The sequence below is a fragment of the Nycticebus coucang genome, chromosome X (assembly GCF_027406575.1).
Source record: "Nycticebus coucang isolate mNycCou1 chromosome X, mNycCou1.pri, whole genome shotgun sequence".
In the NCBI taxonomy this organism is placed as follows: domain Eukaryota; kingdom Metazoa; phylum Chordata; class Mammalia; order Primates; family Lorisidae; genus Nycticebus; species Nycticebus coucang.
Genome location: NC_069804.1, coordinates 43,193,400 through 43,210,536, shown reverse-complemented (window position 1 = coordinate 43,210,536; position 17,137 = coordinate 43,193,400). Strand labels below are relative to the sequence as shown.

At 40.3% G+C, this 17,137-nt stretch overlaps 1 protein-coding gene across 9 annotated transcripts in view; it reads left to right on the top strand.

Annotated features, from left to right (window-relative positions):
- The window catches only part of CASK (calcium/calmodulin dependent serine protein kinase), a 507,330-nt gene that overhangs the window by 203,256 nt on the left and 286,937 nt on the right, over positions 1–17,137 (top strand). For all 9 annotated transcript variants that reach the window (XM_053579588.1, XM_053579590.1, XM_053579587.1 and 6 more), the window contains exon 3: positions 5,752–5,857. In XM_053579588.1, coding sequence (XP_053435563.1) covers positions 5,752–5,857 — 106 coding nt within the window. The remainder of the gene's footprint in view (positions 1–5,751; positions 5,858–17,137) is intronic.

The following is a 17,137-nucleotide window of genomic DNA, read 5'->3' as shown; positions in this document are numbered from 1 at the left end:
AGTTGTCTGCAGTAAGCAGATACTCCAGGGGTTTACACCTGCCTAAGTCACAGGGTAGTCTGTGTCTGCTCATCTAGGCTGCTACTCTCTGTCTTTAGCCAGCAGGGGGTGGTGTGGCCTGTCAACCTCGGGCACTTGATGGAGGCTGGAGGTGTTCACTCAGTTCCAGCCCCACCCTTAGTTTATGTTACTGGGTGAACGTAACAACCCTGTGGGAGTTTGTTTCTGACTCTGCTAGATTCCTCTGCAGAGGAGAGGCTGATTTGAGTTCCCAGAACCTGTGTCTCAGGCCCTGTCTTTAGTCCTGCGGGTTTGTATTCACAGCACGGTCTGTTGTTGGCTGTAGCCTCTTGGCCTCCTTTGTCTATAGGCTGGTGATTCCCTGAGGGCCAGGTGCGTCTTAGGCTCGGTAAAGCCGTCCTCTGGATCAGCCCCACCCTGGGAGTTTCCTGGCTCTGTGGGTGTGTTTTCTAGTCCCCGTGTTCCACCCAGGTCAGTGCCGCCTCAGGCAAACCCTTTACTCATGGGGCCTGTGTTTCAGTCCCAGTTCTGTTCCATGGTGGTTGCCATTTGAGAAGATGGTAAGCCTCATCTGGTTGCCCAGGAAGATAGGAGGAGACGCTATGTGATATCTGGGCGTGGGCCTTGTTATTGCTGAAGACGGCTGTTGCTCTGCACCTCGGGGCACCACCGCTCCAGTGTAATTCCCTCTTTGCCAACCGTTGTCTTCTCGCTCCTTTGCTACAGAGTCAGCACTGGCCAGCTGCAGTCCAGGTCCTGTCTACACCTCTCGAGAGTTCACCCAAGAATCTGGACTCCTGGGGGGGGGCAGGTCTCCAGATCACAGAGTGAGAGTGGAGGGGGGTGTTAGGAGCTCAGGGTTCCAGGTCGTAACACCAAGCTCATTGAGACCAAATGAACAGATACAAAGGTTACCAGGCACATGGGCCCATAGATACAGAGACAGACGGAAACACATAAACATACAAGCAATAGCCATGACAACAGCAATATAAGAACAACTGCAATAAAAATAGTGATAATCGTAAAATAATTGAAAGAAAGGCTTTTCTTTTTAGGGAGGTTTTGTATAGTTGATGCTATTTCTAAATTTGATATGGGCCTGTTCAGTATTTGCACTTGATTCTGGCTAAGTCTTAGAAGGTGACGTGCTTCCAGGTATTGGTCAATTTCCTTCAGATTTTCATATTTCTGAGAATAAAGTTTCTTGTAATATTCATTAAGGAATTTTTGAATTCCTGAGGCATCTGTTGTTATTTCATCTTTGTCATTTCTGATTGATGAGATTTTACAAATTTTACTCTTTTTTTTTTCCTGGTTAAGTTAGCGAAAGGTTTATCTAATTTATTGAGCTTTTCTAAAAACCAACTTTTTGATTTATTGATCTGTTGTATAATGCTTTTGTTTTCAATTTCATTTGTCTTTAATTTTGGTTATTTCTTTTCTTCTACTGTGTTTTGGGTTGGAATATTCTTCCTTTTCCAGTTGCCTGAGATGTGCCTTTAAGTTGTTAACTTCCTCTCTTTCCGTTCTCTTGAGGAAGGCTTGCAGTGCTATAAACTTCCCTCTTAGGACTGCGTTTGCAGTATCCCAGAGTTTCTGATAATTTGTGCCTTCATTGTTGTTTTGTTTCAAAAATTTGGCAATTTCCTTCTTAATCTCATCTCCGACCTTGCTATCATTCATCAGCAGGTTATTTAACTTCCATGTTTTTGTATGAGTATGCAGATTCCTGTTGTTACTCAGCTCAACTTTTATTCCATGGTGGTCCAAGAAGATGCAAGGAATAATTTCTATTCCTTTAAATTTACTGAGGTTAGACTTGTGACCTAACATGTGATCGATTTTGGAGTGTGTTCCATGGGCTGATGAGAAGTATGTGTATTCAGTTTTGTTGGAATGAAATGTTCTGTATATGTCTGCTAAGTCCAAATGTTGAATGGTTAGATTTAAATCTAAAATTTCTTTGCTCAGCTTCTTATTGGAGGATCTATCCAACACTGCCAGAGGAGTGTTGAAATCTTTGACTATTATAGAGCTGGAGGAAATCAAGTTGTTCATTTCTGTTAGATTTTCTCTTATAAATTGAGGTGCATTCTGGTTGAGTGCATAGATACTAATAATTGAAATGTCATCATATTGAGTATTACCTTTAACAAATATGAAGTGACCATTCTTATCCTTCCTTACTTTTGTTGGTTTAAAGCCTATTGTATCTGCAAATAAAAGCACCTGCTTTTTTCTGATTACTGTTTGCCTGAAATATGGATGACCATTCTTTCACCCTGAATCTATATTTGTCTTTTAAGGTAAAATGTGACTCTTGTATGCAGCAGGTATCTGGCCTGAGTTTTTGTATCCAGTCAGCTAACCTGTGCCTCTTTAGAGGACAGTTTAAGCCATTCACATTAATGGAGAATATTGATAAGTCTGGTAAAATTTTGCATATCGAGTTTTCAAAAGTCCAGTGCACATTTTTAATTCTTTCGCATTGTGGAAGTTCAAGTTTGATCAAAAGTTTCTGAGTGAGTTTACTTTTGTGGTAGAGGATTAGGCTGGTTATTATGGAAGATAGGTCTGAGAATGCCCTGAAGAGGTGGTTTGGTTATGGCAAATTTCTTCAACATGTGAATGTCATTAAAGTATTTAATTTTTCCATCATAAATGAAACTCAGTTTAGCTGGATACAGGATCCGGGGATGAAAGTTATTTTGCTTTAGGGGATTAAAAGTCGATGACCACCCTCTTCTGGCTTGAATAGTTTCAGCAGAGAGATCTGCAGTCATTCTAATATTCTTCCTTTTGTAGGTAATGGATTTCTTACGTGTGGCTGCTTTCAGAATTTTCTCCTTCATATTAACTTTAGTGAAGTTAATTATGATATGCCTGGGGGATGTCTTACTGGGATTGAGTCATGCTGGGGTTCTGAAACTGTCTGCTATCTGAACTTCAGAATCTCTTTGCATGTCTGGAAAATTCTCTTTCATAATTTCATAGAGAGGGGCATCTGTGCCCAGTGAGGCCACTTCATCACTGTCAGGGATTCCAATGAGGCAGACATTAGCCTTCTTTGAATTATCCCAAAGCTGTCTGAGAGAATGATCTGTTTTTTCTTCCATTTTTCTTTCTCTTTGAGAGTTTGGGAGCGTTCAAAGGCTTTGTCTTTAGTGTCAGAAATCCTTTCTTCTGCTTGCTCCACTCTGTTACTGAGCGATTCTACTGTATTTTTCAGATATTTGAGGTCTTCAAATTCTTGCTTCAGTGTGTCTAAATCTTCAGTGGTTTTGTCTTTAAATTCGTTAAATTGTTGAGACAACTTTTGAATTTCTCCTCGAATTTCTAATTCAGACTTTTGAATTGCTGCTTGAATTTCTAATTCCAAATTTTCCTCCATTTTATTACTCTTGTTTGCAATCCAAGTCCTGAATTCGATGTCTGACATCTCGGCCCGCTGTTTCTGAATGGGATCTTCAGTTACATCTCCTATATCTTTCCCTGAGGGGGTTGATCTATTCTGGTTATTCATGTTACCAGAGTTTTTCCGCTGATGCACCCTATGTTTGTTTTACACTGTTTGATTTTTCCCCTGGAGCTTTGTCGAGGACCCATACAGTGGTGTGGCCTGAGAAACTGGGGCCCTGTCTGGTGTGGTGGGGCTAAGTGGTTCTGTCTTGTTTTCAGCTGGTTTCTGTTCGACCTAGTGAAGCAGTTACTCTTGGTTGAAGTTTCAGCTGTGGAGAAATAGCAGCAATTAAGTAACCCCTCCCCCCACAGGCAACAATTGGAAAAGGAAAATCAATCCTTCCTACAGCCGCATACCCAGGGCACCACCTGAATAGTCCTTGGGTGATTGGCTCAGTTCCAAAGGTCCAAATCAATTGACTCAGTCAGCACCTGTCTCAGATGCTGAGAGATGCCCGGCCTTCAAAAGTTCTCTGGCAACTGGATCACAGGGGTCTGGTGACTCTGATATGGCTTGCTCCAATGCTGCGTGGAGTCAGGGGGAGCCACCCAGTGAATAGGTCAGTCTGGGAAGGTTGATGCCTCCTTCCCCACCTTGCACCTCTGTCACATACAGTCAGTGATAGCCCCGCAGTTGGCTGACCCAGTTGCCTGTAGTGAACAGATACTCCAGGAGTTTGCACCTGCCGGAATCACAAGGAAATCTATTTCTGCTCACCCAGGCCGCTGCACTCTGCCTCTATCTGGCTGGAGGAGGTGAGGCCTGACAACCTCAGATGCTTGATGGAGCCTGGGGGGTGTTCACTCAGTTTCAGCCCCACCTCTGATTGATGTTAGTGGCAGAACAGAACAACTTTGTAGGAATTTGTTTCTGTTTCTGCTAAATTCCCCTGCAGAAGAGAAGCTGTTTTGAGTTCCCAGAGCCTGCGCCTCAGGCCCTGTCTTTGCTCCTGCAGGTTTGTATTCGGTTACCTGTCAGTTCTAGCCTCCTGTCTTCCTTTGTCTATAGGCTGACAATCCCCTGAGGGCCAAGTGTGTCTTAGGCTCAGTACAGTGGTCCTCTGGGTCAGCCCCACCCTGGGAACTTCCTGGGTGCGCGAGTGCGTTTCTTGTCCCTGCACTTCACCCAGGTTGGTACTGCCTCAGTCAAACCCTTTACTCACGGGGTCTGCGTTTCCATCCCAGATCTGTTCCGTGGTGGTTGCCACCTGTGGAGATGCCCGGCCTCCACTGGTTGTCCAGGGAGACAGGGGGTGTGGCTTCAGAGTATCCGGGAGTGAGCCCTATTGTTGCTAAAAGACGGTTGCTGCTCTGTACCTCAGGGCAGTGCTGCTCTGGTGTGGTTCCCTCTCAGCCGACCGTCCTCTCCTCACTTCTGTGCCCCAGAGTCAGTACTGACCAGCTGCAGTTTGGGCATTGTCCACATCCCTCGAGAAATCACCCAGGAATCTGGACTCCTAGGGGTCAGGCCTCCAGACCTCAGAGTGAGAGTGGAGGGGAGTGCTGGGAGCTCAGATTTGCAGGTAGAGAATATATACAATTCTGTACAGTTTTATGCCTGGCAGGAGAACGCCATGGCACCCTAGTAGGAGAGGTAGGTCCAGTTTTTAGAGGTTCTCTCCCATGGAGTGTAGTGGGAGGATCTTTGAACTCTGCTCATTTGTTTGTGGGGCACTCTGAGCCGTTCTCATGGGGGAGGGGACTCCCGTCAACTTGGTGATTGATTTTGTACCTTTTGTTTGTATCCTTGTGGCCGCAGCTCACCTCAGCGGGGTTGATGTGCTTTCTTCAACCTTCTCTCTTGGTGCAGCTCAAATCCACCAGGTTACTTGCTATATTTCTGTCCTTTAACTCTCCTTCTGGACGGGAGCCTCTGTGGAAAGCTGGCTTCAGTCAGCCATCTTGTCTACGCCCAATTCCTGTTTGGTTTTTTTACTTCAAAATAAGATACATGCAGTGTGCATAGGAATTTGTTCATAGTTTTTTTTTTACAAAAACTGTAGTCCGGCCTTCCAATGATCTGAGGGACAGTGAACTGGCCCCCTGTTGAAAAAGTTTGAGGACCCCTGTTAAGATTTAACCTGGCAAAAAAATATGAAAGGTTACAATGTCAAAGATTTTAAAGTTAAGCTCAGTTTGAATGGGGGATTTCATCTATTTAGTGAGAGAAGTCTTCATGTTACCATAGATCACATCCATTCATTCATCATTCACTCTAATTGTCTTTTGTTCCTACCTAATGACATATGTTGTATGTTTGTTTTGCAGATCTAAAGCGAGAAGCCAGTATCTGTCATATGCTGAAACATCCACACATTGTAGAATTATTGGAGACATATAGCTCAGATGGAATGCTTTACATGGTTTTTGAATTGTGAGTGTACATTTTATTTCTTAAGGGGTAAAATTTTAAGCAATGTTGCTTTTGTATAGTGCTAACACTTTTCTATTGAAATTTAACAATAGTTGTAAACTTATCTGTTTACAAAGAACTATAGTTACAGAAGGATAATTTCATCTTAAAGTTTATAATGGCAAAGGAAGCAAAAGTTAGTTATCCTCACACTTTGCGCAAACTTCAGAGAAATGTCTCTTAAGGAAAATAGAGTTCAGGGGGATAAGAGGCCCCAACATATAAAATTCTGACCAACAGAAGTCTTAATGAAGAGGAGTGGGAGAAGAGTGGAGGCCTCCATGTAGCAACCCTGTCTGGCAACTAAAACCGATTGATGACAGATTTAACTTCCTCTTCTGATATAATCACTATGTTGGCATATGAAGGCAATTCTATAGATCACAGTGTGTCTTGATTTCAGTAAGCCTCTTGACATGTTTTCACAAAAATTTTGTCAGTAAAATAGAGAAATGCGAGCTAGTCCATAGCTGGTTGAATAATTGTATCCAAAGAGATTGCATAAAGCGTTACAGGCCAGCATCCTGCAAGGTTTTGTCTTTGATCCTATTCTGTTCAGAATTATAATCAGTGAGTTTTATTAGGGGAAGAAAGGAAGGTATTGATAGCTAAATATTCAAAAATTACCAAGGTTGGAGGGTATGTTCATTATCTATTGCTTCATAACAAAATATCACAAAACTTAACTGCTTAAAACAATGCACATTTATTATCTCAGTCTCTGTGCATCAGGAATATGGATCAATTTAGCCAGTTCCTCTGACTCTGGATCTCTCACACGGTGGTAGTCAAGGTTTTGACCAGGGCTGAAGTCATTTTAAGGCTACAATGTAGGATTGATCTGTCTCCAAGATCACTCGCATGGTTGTCGATAGTCTTCAGTTCCACACAGGCTATTGGAGTGAGGACCTTGGTTCCTTATAAGCTGGTCCCTAAAGTCTCCTTTGATTCCTTGTCAGGTGGGTCTGTCCATAAAGCAGCTCACAACATGGCTCCTGGATTCATCAGAACAAGCAAGAAAGAAGGCAAGACAGTATGAGCAAGCAGAAGTCACAGTCTTATAACCTAATCTTGAAAATTACACACCATCACTTCTCCCATTTTCTTTTAGTTAGAAAGAAGTCACTAGATTCAGCCCACATACATATGAGGGGTTTACACCGGGGCTTGAATACCAGGAGGTAGGAATCACAGGGAGCCATTTCACAAGCTGCCCTCCACAGAAGGCTAGCTAACTTTTGGCTGTCTATATCAAAATTCAAAAACACTTTAACAGAGAAGGTGAAATTTATTATTAAAACCAGCTAATATAAAGTCCTTCATTCAAACATATAACTGCAAGGTCAGTGTGAATTTAGTTGTGACTACTTATATGAGAAAGATTGTAAATGTTTTAGTTAGTTGTTTACAACAGCTTTAAAAGCCTTGAATGTAACGTTAGGCTGCATTAATTAGAAGTATGTAATGTTCAGAACAACGCCACACCTCCATTGTTCTCCCTAGAGTGTTCTCCACTGAAATGTTTACAGAAGGGGATAACCAGAATGGGTAAAATCCTGCAAATTCTGTCATAAAGTCATGGCCTTCAAAATCTTTCCTGGCAGACCCACTAAGAATTTTGAAAAACTTATGTGCCCCTTTCACATATTTTTAGTCTGACATGTAAAAACTACTTTTATGAGAATACAATTTTCAGTAAATTGAATATTCTCTTAAATGTATTTTCTTCACAACTGTGGAGCTGCATATTTATCTTGTCCACTATATGGAAAATTGTTGTGTACTGGCATGCGAGAGGGACCTCTCTCGACCCAGAGTGAGGAGGGAGAGTTGATCTGAGTGGAAAGGTGGGAAATGAAGAAGAGGGACACACCGAAGAACAAAACACACACGAGACAAGAGATAGGATGGCGTTGGGGGGACTGACGCACCTAATGGCTGCAGGCAGCACCTGAACCGTGGAAACAGCTTTATTTATACAGTATCTTAACAAGGTTGCATAAATCTTAACACATGGGGTAGAGATCAACCTTAAGCAGGAAAAACTGTGTGCTTGCCAGTTATAAGGAAAGTATGCATGGGCTACATGACTTCTGGCAGGTGGAAAGAATTTGTTATGGGAGGAGGAGTGGTTGGGGTCACTCTCTGAGCATTTCCCAGGCTGTGGGGTCCCTGCTGCCCGCAGCCCATTCCCCACAGAAAATGTCTGCTATGTACCCTATAGGGCAAAGCTAGTCCTCGTTGTCAAATCACTCAGCCAAATCAGACTCATTTTCTTTCAGAAAAAAAAAAATCTGACTTCATTTTTCAAATAAAATTAAAGTGTTAATGACATCCCTGTGACACTCACCTTACTATTGATTTCAAATTCTAAAATAGATCAGATTTTGCCATGAATATATTGCCTGGTTGAAATGTGGCACCTCTCCTTTTTTCTCAAGTGCTCTTACCCTGTTTCCCCGAAAATAAGACAGTGTCTTATTTTAAGGTGCGCTCCCAAAGATGCGCTAGGTCTTATTTTCAGGGGATGTCTTATCTTTCTGGTAAGTAGGTCTTATTTTTGGAGGATGTCTTATTTTCGGGGAAACGGGGTACTATTTTTGTTTTTCCGTAAAGGGTCTCTCCCTCCCTCAGGAGTTGCACATTCTCCAGTTGTCTCTTTGAAGCTAAACAGCCTCCTCTTTTGGATGATTGTAGTCATGGAGATGTAAAAGGAAAACCAGCAAACCACAGACTTGTTTTCAGACAGACCAAGTTATGGCAAATTAAAATATGGAAACTAGTTGCCTAAAAAATAACCTAGTTCATGTGTCTCCTGGCAGGACTTTGGGTATTCCCAGAGATACCTGAATCCCAGGCTGAAGACCATGACACAGAAGAGCTCTTGAAAAGACAAAGAGGTTTTAGTTAACTATGAATAAATTAGTTTTCTTATTCTGCTAAAAAAAAAAAAAGTCCCCAAAGCAGAAGCCCATAGGTAGAATATAATCAATGTCTTCAATTATTTGAAAGATCACCATGTATAAGAAAACCATATGCTTATTCAATGTACTATCAGAGGCTGTAACTAGAATCCAGAAGTAGCAGATTTCACCACTAAGGAAGGCCTCTTCTACTTTGAAAATCCTCGTAAGATTATGAGAATTAGATGAGAAACTGTATGTGAAGTCCCTTTGTAAATGGTGAAGTTCTTTATAACCATAAAGTGTTATTTGCAGTGGATTTAACAGGTTAGTTTTAGTTCCTCAGTGTTGAAGCAGTCTATGTGGGATTTTATGTAGCTGATTTTCTGTTTTAGTTATGACTAAAATAATTCATTGATGGATGTGTTAAGACCTCATTAAAGTTGGATATTTACCAGTCACCTGATCCCAATATTAACCCAAATCACTATAACATGGCTTTCTATTTTCATTTTTTTTTTTTTTTTACTTTTTATTGTGGAAAATTTCAAATGAAAAGAGAGAATAGTATAATGAACCCCAGAACACTGGTCACTGAACTTCAACAGTTATCAAAACATTTTGCCATTCCTGTTCTAACTCTCCTTTCCTGTTGTCTTCCACCCCCTCCACCCTGGAGATTTCTAAAACAATATCATTTTACCTATACATATTCCTGTTTGTATTTCTGACACATAAGGATTTTTTTTAATGGCCATGATATTATCATAGACATGATATTGAAGAAAATCTAAGAAAACTAAGAAAATCAACAGTACCTTAATACCATCTCATATTCAGTTGATGTTCAATTTTCCCTAATTGAACATGAATTTTAAATGACAGATTTCTAAATTTAGCATTGTTTTACTAACTCTAGGGCAGTGGTTCTCAACCTTCCTAATGCCTCCTAATGCCGCAACCCTTTAATACAGTTCCTCATGTTGTGGTGACCCCCCCCAAACCATAAAATTCTTTTCGTTGCTATTTCAGAACTATAATTTTGCTACTGTTATGAATCGTAATGTCAATATCTGATATGCAGGATATATTTTCATTGTTACAAAGGGGTCGCTACCCACAGGTTGAGAACCGCTGCTCTAAGGATCTGGAAGTAGATTATAAACTTCACAAAGTTACCTTAGTAACTCAAATGGTCAGAAAGAAAATAGAAATATAAAAATACAAAATATAAAAATTTTGTATCATTGTTTTATAAATTTACCACACTGATTGGCCTTGCCCAGTTTTTGTATCCTCCTTCATCTCCTGGATTTCAAACCAACTAACCAACCAACTAAAAAACATTCATCACTGTATCGGTGGTTCTCAACCTTCCTAATGCTGCGACCCTTTAATACAGTTCCTCATGTTGTGGTGACCCCCAACCCTAAAATTATTTTAAGTAGCAACGAAAATAACTTTATGGTTGGGGGTCACCACAACATGAGGAACTGTATTAAAGGGTAACAGCATTAGGAAGGTTGAGAAACCACTGTTGTATATCAGACGAGCAAAGCCAATACAGTTGTGTGTGGTTCCACCTACTGCCTAGATGAAAGATTGCTTCTATAGCTGCAATACAGACTAAACTGCTCCAGAATTAGTTCCATGTTTCTTGGCAATAGATGTGATTACCCCTGGTATGCAGGGCCTCTTTGCTCAGGTTATGGGTTATCTGGACCCTTTTTACAGTTTTCTAACATGACACAAATACAGAATAGACAAGGAAAGAGAAAACAAACGTAAAGTTAGGTCAGTTAACTTTGCCATTTGTTTGTTGGCTGCTTGGAAACAGCTCTTATCCTATTGATGAAGAAAAGGCTAGACAAAACAACATATTTGGATTATCAGTGAGTTCCTTGATGTGGTATCCCTATCAGTCTTTGCCACAGACTGCATATAATGAGCACTCCTTTTTTCTTCCCAAACTGAAGTCATGAAATTTTACTGCCCAACGATGTTGCTTATCGTGTTAGAAAATCCTTAGAACTAGTTGATATCCATTTAACTACAAATGGTTTGTTAAGTTTAAAGTATATTTAAATACAGAGACTCACAGAACCAGAAGTTCAGAACTGGAAAAGATTAAAGCAGTAAATTTCAAAACTTAGGTTGGAAAATCCTGTGTAGAGTTCCCACCCCTAGAAATTCACTTTCAGCAGATATGGATTCTAATGGGGGCAGGTTAAAAGATTATGGGACTTTAAAGTAGGCATAACGTGACTGGGAGACTACATTGTCATTTCCCCAACACAAACGTAATGTTTTTAGACATTTGCTATATTTGTACATCCATTGCTTTGGGATTACACTTAAATTTGAACCTGTCTACAGCAATTTTCTGAAATGTACTTCAAAATACAGGTTCTATTTTGAAGACAGGGATGAGTTGTATTATCCCTTTTTTTTTTTTTTGTAGAGACAGAGTCTCACTGTACCGCCCTCGGTAGAGTGCCGTGGCGTCACACGGCTCACAGCAACCTCCAACTCTTGGGCTTACGCGATTCTCTTGCCTCAGCCTCCCGAGCAGCTGGGACTACAGGCGCCCGCCACAACGCCCGGCTATTTTTTTTTGTTGTTGTTGCAGTTTGGCCAGGGCTGGGTTTGAACCCGCCACCCTCGGCATATGGGGCCAGCGCCCTACTCACTGAGCCACAGGCGCCGCCCGTATTATCCCTTTATTATTAAAATTAAATATTTATTTGTAAGTAACACATTTGGGCTTGTCATTAGTAGTGTCTGATACTTGAGTTAAGCTGTAAATCCTAAATTGACTGGCCAAGGAATTTTAATTACCTTATTATAAACTGATTACATGTACCACAGGGAGGCTTTTACAGTAATTAAATATGGATTTAAAACACATCTGACATGGGAGGTGGAGCAAGATGGCAGCCGAGTAACAGCTTCCTTGCATCTAGGCACCGTGAGTCTGGGGATATAGGACTCCAGGCATCTCTGGCTGGTGGGATCTGCCTATCATCACCCCTGACAGGATACAGGGAGTCAGCGAGAGACTTCTGGACCCCAAGAGGAGGACTAAAACGGTGGAAAACCGGCAAGTGGTCGCGTGTGTTCAATCTGTCTAAACCCGCCCGCAACTTCCACAGGCACGAGAACTTAAAGAGCAAGAGGAACAGAAAGGAAAATTAGGGGAAGGAAACAGATAAAAGAAATAACCCATGAGGAAGAAGCAGCAGAAAACTCCAGGCAACATGAAGAACCAGTCCAGAACAACCCTGCCAAGGGACCATGAGGTAGCTACTGCAGAGGATTCTACCTATACAGAAATGTTAGGAATGACAGAAAGGGAATTTAGAATACACATGTTGAAAACAATGAAAGATATGATGGAAACAATGAAGGAAACTGCTAATAAAGTGGAAAATAACCAAAAGGAAATCCAAAAACAGAATCAAATAAGAGATGAACGATATGAAGAATATAAAAAGGATATAGCAGAGCTGAAGGAAATGAAACAGTCAATCAGGGAACTTAAAGATGCAATGGAAAGTATCAGCAACAGGTTAGACCATGCAGAAGAAAGAATTTCAGAGGTAGAAGACAAAGTTTTTGAGATAACTCAGATAGTAAAAGAGGCAGAAAAGAAGAGAGAGAAAGCAGAACGTTCACTGTCAGAATTATGGGACTTTATGAAGCGTTCCAACATACGAGTTATAGGAATTCCAGAAGGGGAAGAAGAATGCCCCAGAGGAATGGAAGCCATACTAGAGAATATTATAAAAGAAAATTTCCCAAACATCACCAAAGATTCTGACACACTGCTTTCAGAGGGCTATCGGACCCCAGGTCGCCTCAACTCTAACCGAGCTTCTCCAAGACACATTGTGATGAACCTGTCCAAAGTCAAGACAAAAGAAAAGATTCTGCAAGCTGCCAGGAGTAAGCGCCAGTTGACCTACAGGGGCAAATCCATCAGATTGACCGCAGACTTCTCTAATGAAACTTTCCAAGCAAGAAGACAATGGTCATCTACCTTTAATCTACTTAAACAGAACAATTTCAAGCCCAGAATTCTGTACCCTGCTAAGCTAAGCTTCAAAATTGACGGAGAAATCAAATCATTTACGGATATACAAACATTGAGGAAATTTGCCACAACAAGACCAGCTCTACAGGAAATACTTCAACCTGTTCTGCACACTGACCACCACAATGGAACAGCAGCAAAGTAAGAACTCAGAAATTAAAGGACAGAACCAAACCTCCACACTGATGCAAAAGATAAAACTAAGCAATGGACTCTCACAAAATAAGACGAATAGAATACTACCACACTTATCAATTATCTCAATAAATGTTAATGGCTTGAATTCCCCACTGAAGAGACATAGATTGGTTGACTGGATTAAAAAACACAAGCCATCCATTTGCTGTCTGCAAGAAACACACCTGGCTTCAAAACACAAATTAAAGCTCCGAGTCAAGGGTTGGAAGACAATTTTTCAGGCAAATGGAATTCAGAAGAAAAGAGGAGTTGCAATCTTATTTTCAGATACATGTGGATTTAAAGCAACTAAAGTCAAAAAAGACAAAGATGGTCACTTTATATTGGTCTAGGGAAAAATACAACAAGAAGACATTTCAATTCTAAATATTTATGCACCCAATTTAAATGCTCCCAGATTCTTGAAACAGACCTTACTCAGTCTGAGCAATATGATATCTGATAATACCATAATAACAGGGGACCTTAACACTCCTCTTACAGAGCTGGACAGATCCTCTAAACAGAAATTAAACAAGGATATAAGAGACTTAAATGAGACCCTAGAACAACTGTGCTTGATAGACGCATATAGAACACTCCATCCCAAAGATAAAGAATATACATTCTTCTCATCACCCCATGGAACATTCTCCAAAATTGATCATATCCTGGGACACAAAACAAATATCAACAGAAACAAAAGAATTGAAATTTTACCTTGTATCTTCTCAGACCATAAGGCACTAAAGGTGGAACTCAATTCTAACAAAAATGCTCGACCCCACCCAAAGGCATGGAAAGTAAACAATCTTCTGTTGAATAACAGGTGGGTGAAGGAAGAAATAAAACAGGAAATCATGAACTTCCTTGAGCATAACAACAATGAAGACACAAGCCATCAAAGCCTGTGGGATACTGCAAAAGCAGTTTTGAGAGGAAAATTCATCGCTTTAGATGCCTACATTCGAAAAACAGAAAGAGAGCACATGAACAATCTCACAAGAGATCTTATGGAATTGGAAAAAGAAGAACAATCTAAGCCTAAACTCAGTAGAAGAAAAGAAATATCCAAAATCAAATCAGAGATCAATGAAATTGAAAACAAAAGAATCATTCAGAAAATTAATGAAACAAGGAGTTGGTTTTTAGAAAAAATAAATAAAATAGATAAACCATTGGCCAGACTAACGAGGAATAGAAAAGTAAAATCTCTAGTAACCTCAATCAGAAATGATAAAGGGGAAATAACAACTGATCCCACAGAGATACAAGAGATCATCTCTGAATACTACCAGAAACTCTATGCCCAGAAATTTGACAATGTGAAAGAAATGGATCAATATTTGGAATCACACCCTCTCCCTAGACTCAGCCAGGAAGAAATAGAGCTCCTGAACAGACCAATTTCAAGCACTGAGATCAAAGAAACAATAAAAAATCTTCCAACCAAAAAATGCCCTGGTCCAGATGGCTTCACTCCAGAATTCTATCAAACTTTCAAGGAAGAGCTTATTCCTGTACTGCAGAAATTATTCCAAAAAATTGAGGAAGAAGGAATCTTCCCCAACACATTCTATGAAGCAAACATCACCCTGATACCAAAACCAGGAAAAGACCCAAACAAAAAGGAGAATTTCAGACCAATCTCACTCATGAACATAGACGCAAAAATTCTGAACAAAATCCTAGCCAATAGATTACAGCTTATCATCAAAAAAGTCATTCATCATGATCAAGTAGGCTTCATCCCAGGGATGCAAGGCTGCTTTAACATACGCGAGTCTATAAACGTTATCCACCATATTAACAGAGGCAAAAAATAAAGATCACATGATCCTCTCAATAGATGCAGAAAAAGCATTTGATAAAATCCAGCATCCTTTTCTAATTAGAAAACTGAAGAGTATAGGCATAGGTGGCACATTTCTAAAAGTGATTGAAGCTATCTATGACAAACCCACAGCCAATATTTTACTGAATGGAGTCAAACTGAAAGCTTTTCCTCTTAGAACTGGAACCAGACAAGGTTGTCCTCTGTCACCTTTACTATTCAACGTAGTGCTGGAAGTTCTAGCCAATACAATTAGGCAAGACAAGGAAATAAAGGGAATCCAGATGGGAGCAGAGGAGGTCAAACTCTCCCTCTTTGCTGACAACATGATCTTATACTTAGAGAACCCCAAAGACTCAACCACAAGACTCCTAGAAGTCATGAAAAAATACAGTAATGTTTCAGGATATAAAATCAATGTCCACAAGTCAGTAGCCTTTGTATACACCAATAACAGTTAAGATGAGAAGCTAATTAAAGACAGAACTCCCTTCACCATAGTCTCAAAGAAAATGAAATACCTAGGAATATACCTAACGAAGGAGGTGAAGGACCTCTATAAAGAAAACTATGAAATCCTCAGAAAGGAAATAGCAGAGGATATTAACAAATGGAAGAACATATCATGCTCATGGATGGGAAGAATCAACATTGTTAAAATGTCTATACTTCCCAAAGCAATCTACCTATTCAATGCCATTCCTATCAAAATACCAAGATCGTACTTTCAAGATTTGGAAAAAATGATTCTGCGTTTTGTATGGAACCGGAAAAAACCCCGTATAGCTAAGGCAGTTCTCTGTAACAAAAATAAAGCTGGGGGCATCAGCATACCAGATTTTAGTCTGTACTACAAAGCCATAGTGGTCAAGACAGCATGGTACTGGCACAAAAACAGAGACATAGACACTTGGAATCGAATTGAAAACCAAGAAATGAAACTAACATTTTACAACCACCTAATCTTTGATAAACCAAACAAAACATACCTTGGGGGAAAGACTCCCTATTCAATAAATGGTGTTGGGAGAACTGGATGTCTACATGTAAAAGACTGAAACTGGACCCACACCTTTCCCCACTCACAAAAATTGATTTAAGATGGATAAAGGACTTAAACTTAAGGCATGAAACAGTAAAAATCCTCCAAGAAAGCATAGGAAAAACACTGGAAGATATTGGCCTGGGGAAAGACTTCATGAAGAAGACTGCCATGGCAATTGCAACAACAACAAAAATAAACAAATGGGACTTCATTAAACTGAAAAGCTTCTGTACAGCTAAGGAGACAATAACCAAAGCAAAGAGACAACCTATACAATGGGAAAGGATATTTGCATATTTTCAATCAGACAAAAGCTTGATAACTAGGATCCATAGAGAACTCAAATTAATCCACATGAAAAAAGCCAACAATCCCATATATCAATGGGAAAGAGACATGAATAGAACTTTCTCTAAAGACGACAGACGAATGGCTAACAAACACATGAAAAAATGTTCATCATCTCTATATATTAGAGAAATGCAAATCAAAACAACCCTGAGATATCAACTAACCCCGGTGAGAATGGTCCACATCACAAAATCTCAAAACTGCAGATGCTGGCGTGGATGTGGAGAGAAGGGAACACTTTTACACTGCTGGTGGGACTGCAAGCTAGTACAACCTTTCTGGAAGGAAGTATGGAGAAACCTCAAAGCGCTCAAGCTAGACCTCCCATTTGATCCTGCAATCCCATTACTGGGCATCTACCCAGAAGGAAAGAAATCCTTTTATCATAAGGACACTTGTACTAGAGTGTTTATTGCAGCTCAATTTACAATCGCCAAAATGTGGAAGCAGCCTAAATGCCCACCAACCCAGGAATGGATTAACAAGCTGTGGTATATGTATACCATGGAATACTATTCAGCCATTAAAAAAAATGGAGACTTTACATCCTTCGTATTAACCTGGATGGACGTGGAAGACATTATTCTTAGTAAAGCATCACAAGAATGGAGAAGCATGAATCCTATGTACTCAATTTTGATATGAGGACAATTAATGACAATTATGGTTATGGGGGGGGAACAGAAAGAGGGAAGGAGGGAGGTGGGTGGGGCCTTGGTGTGTGTCACACTTTCTGGGGGCAAGACATGATTGCAAGAGGGACTTTACCTAACAATTGCAATCAGTGTAACCTGGCTTATTGTACCCTCAATGAATCCCCAACAATAAAAAAAAAAAA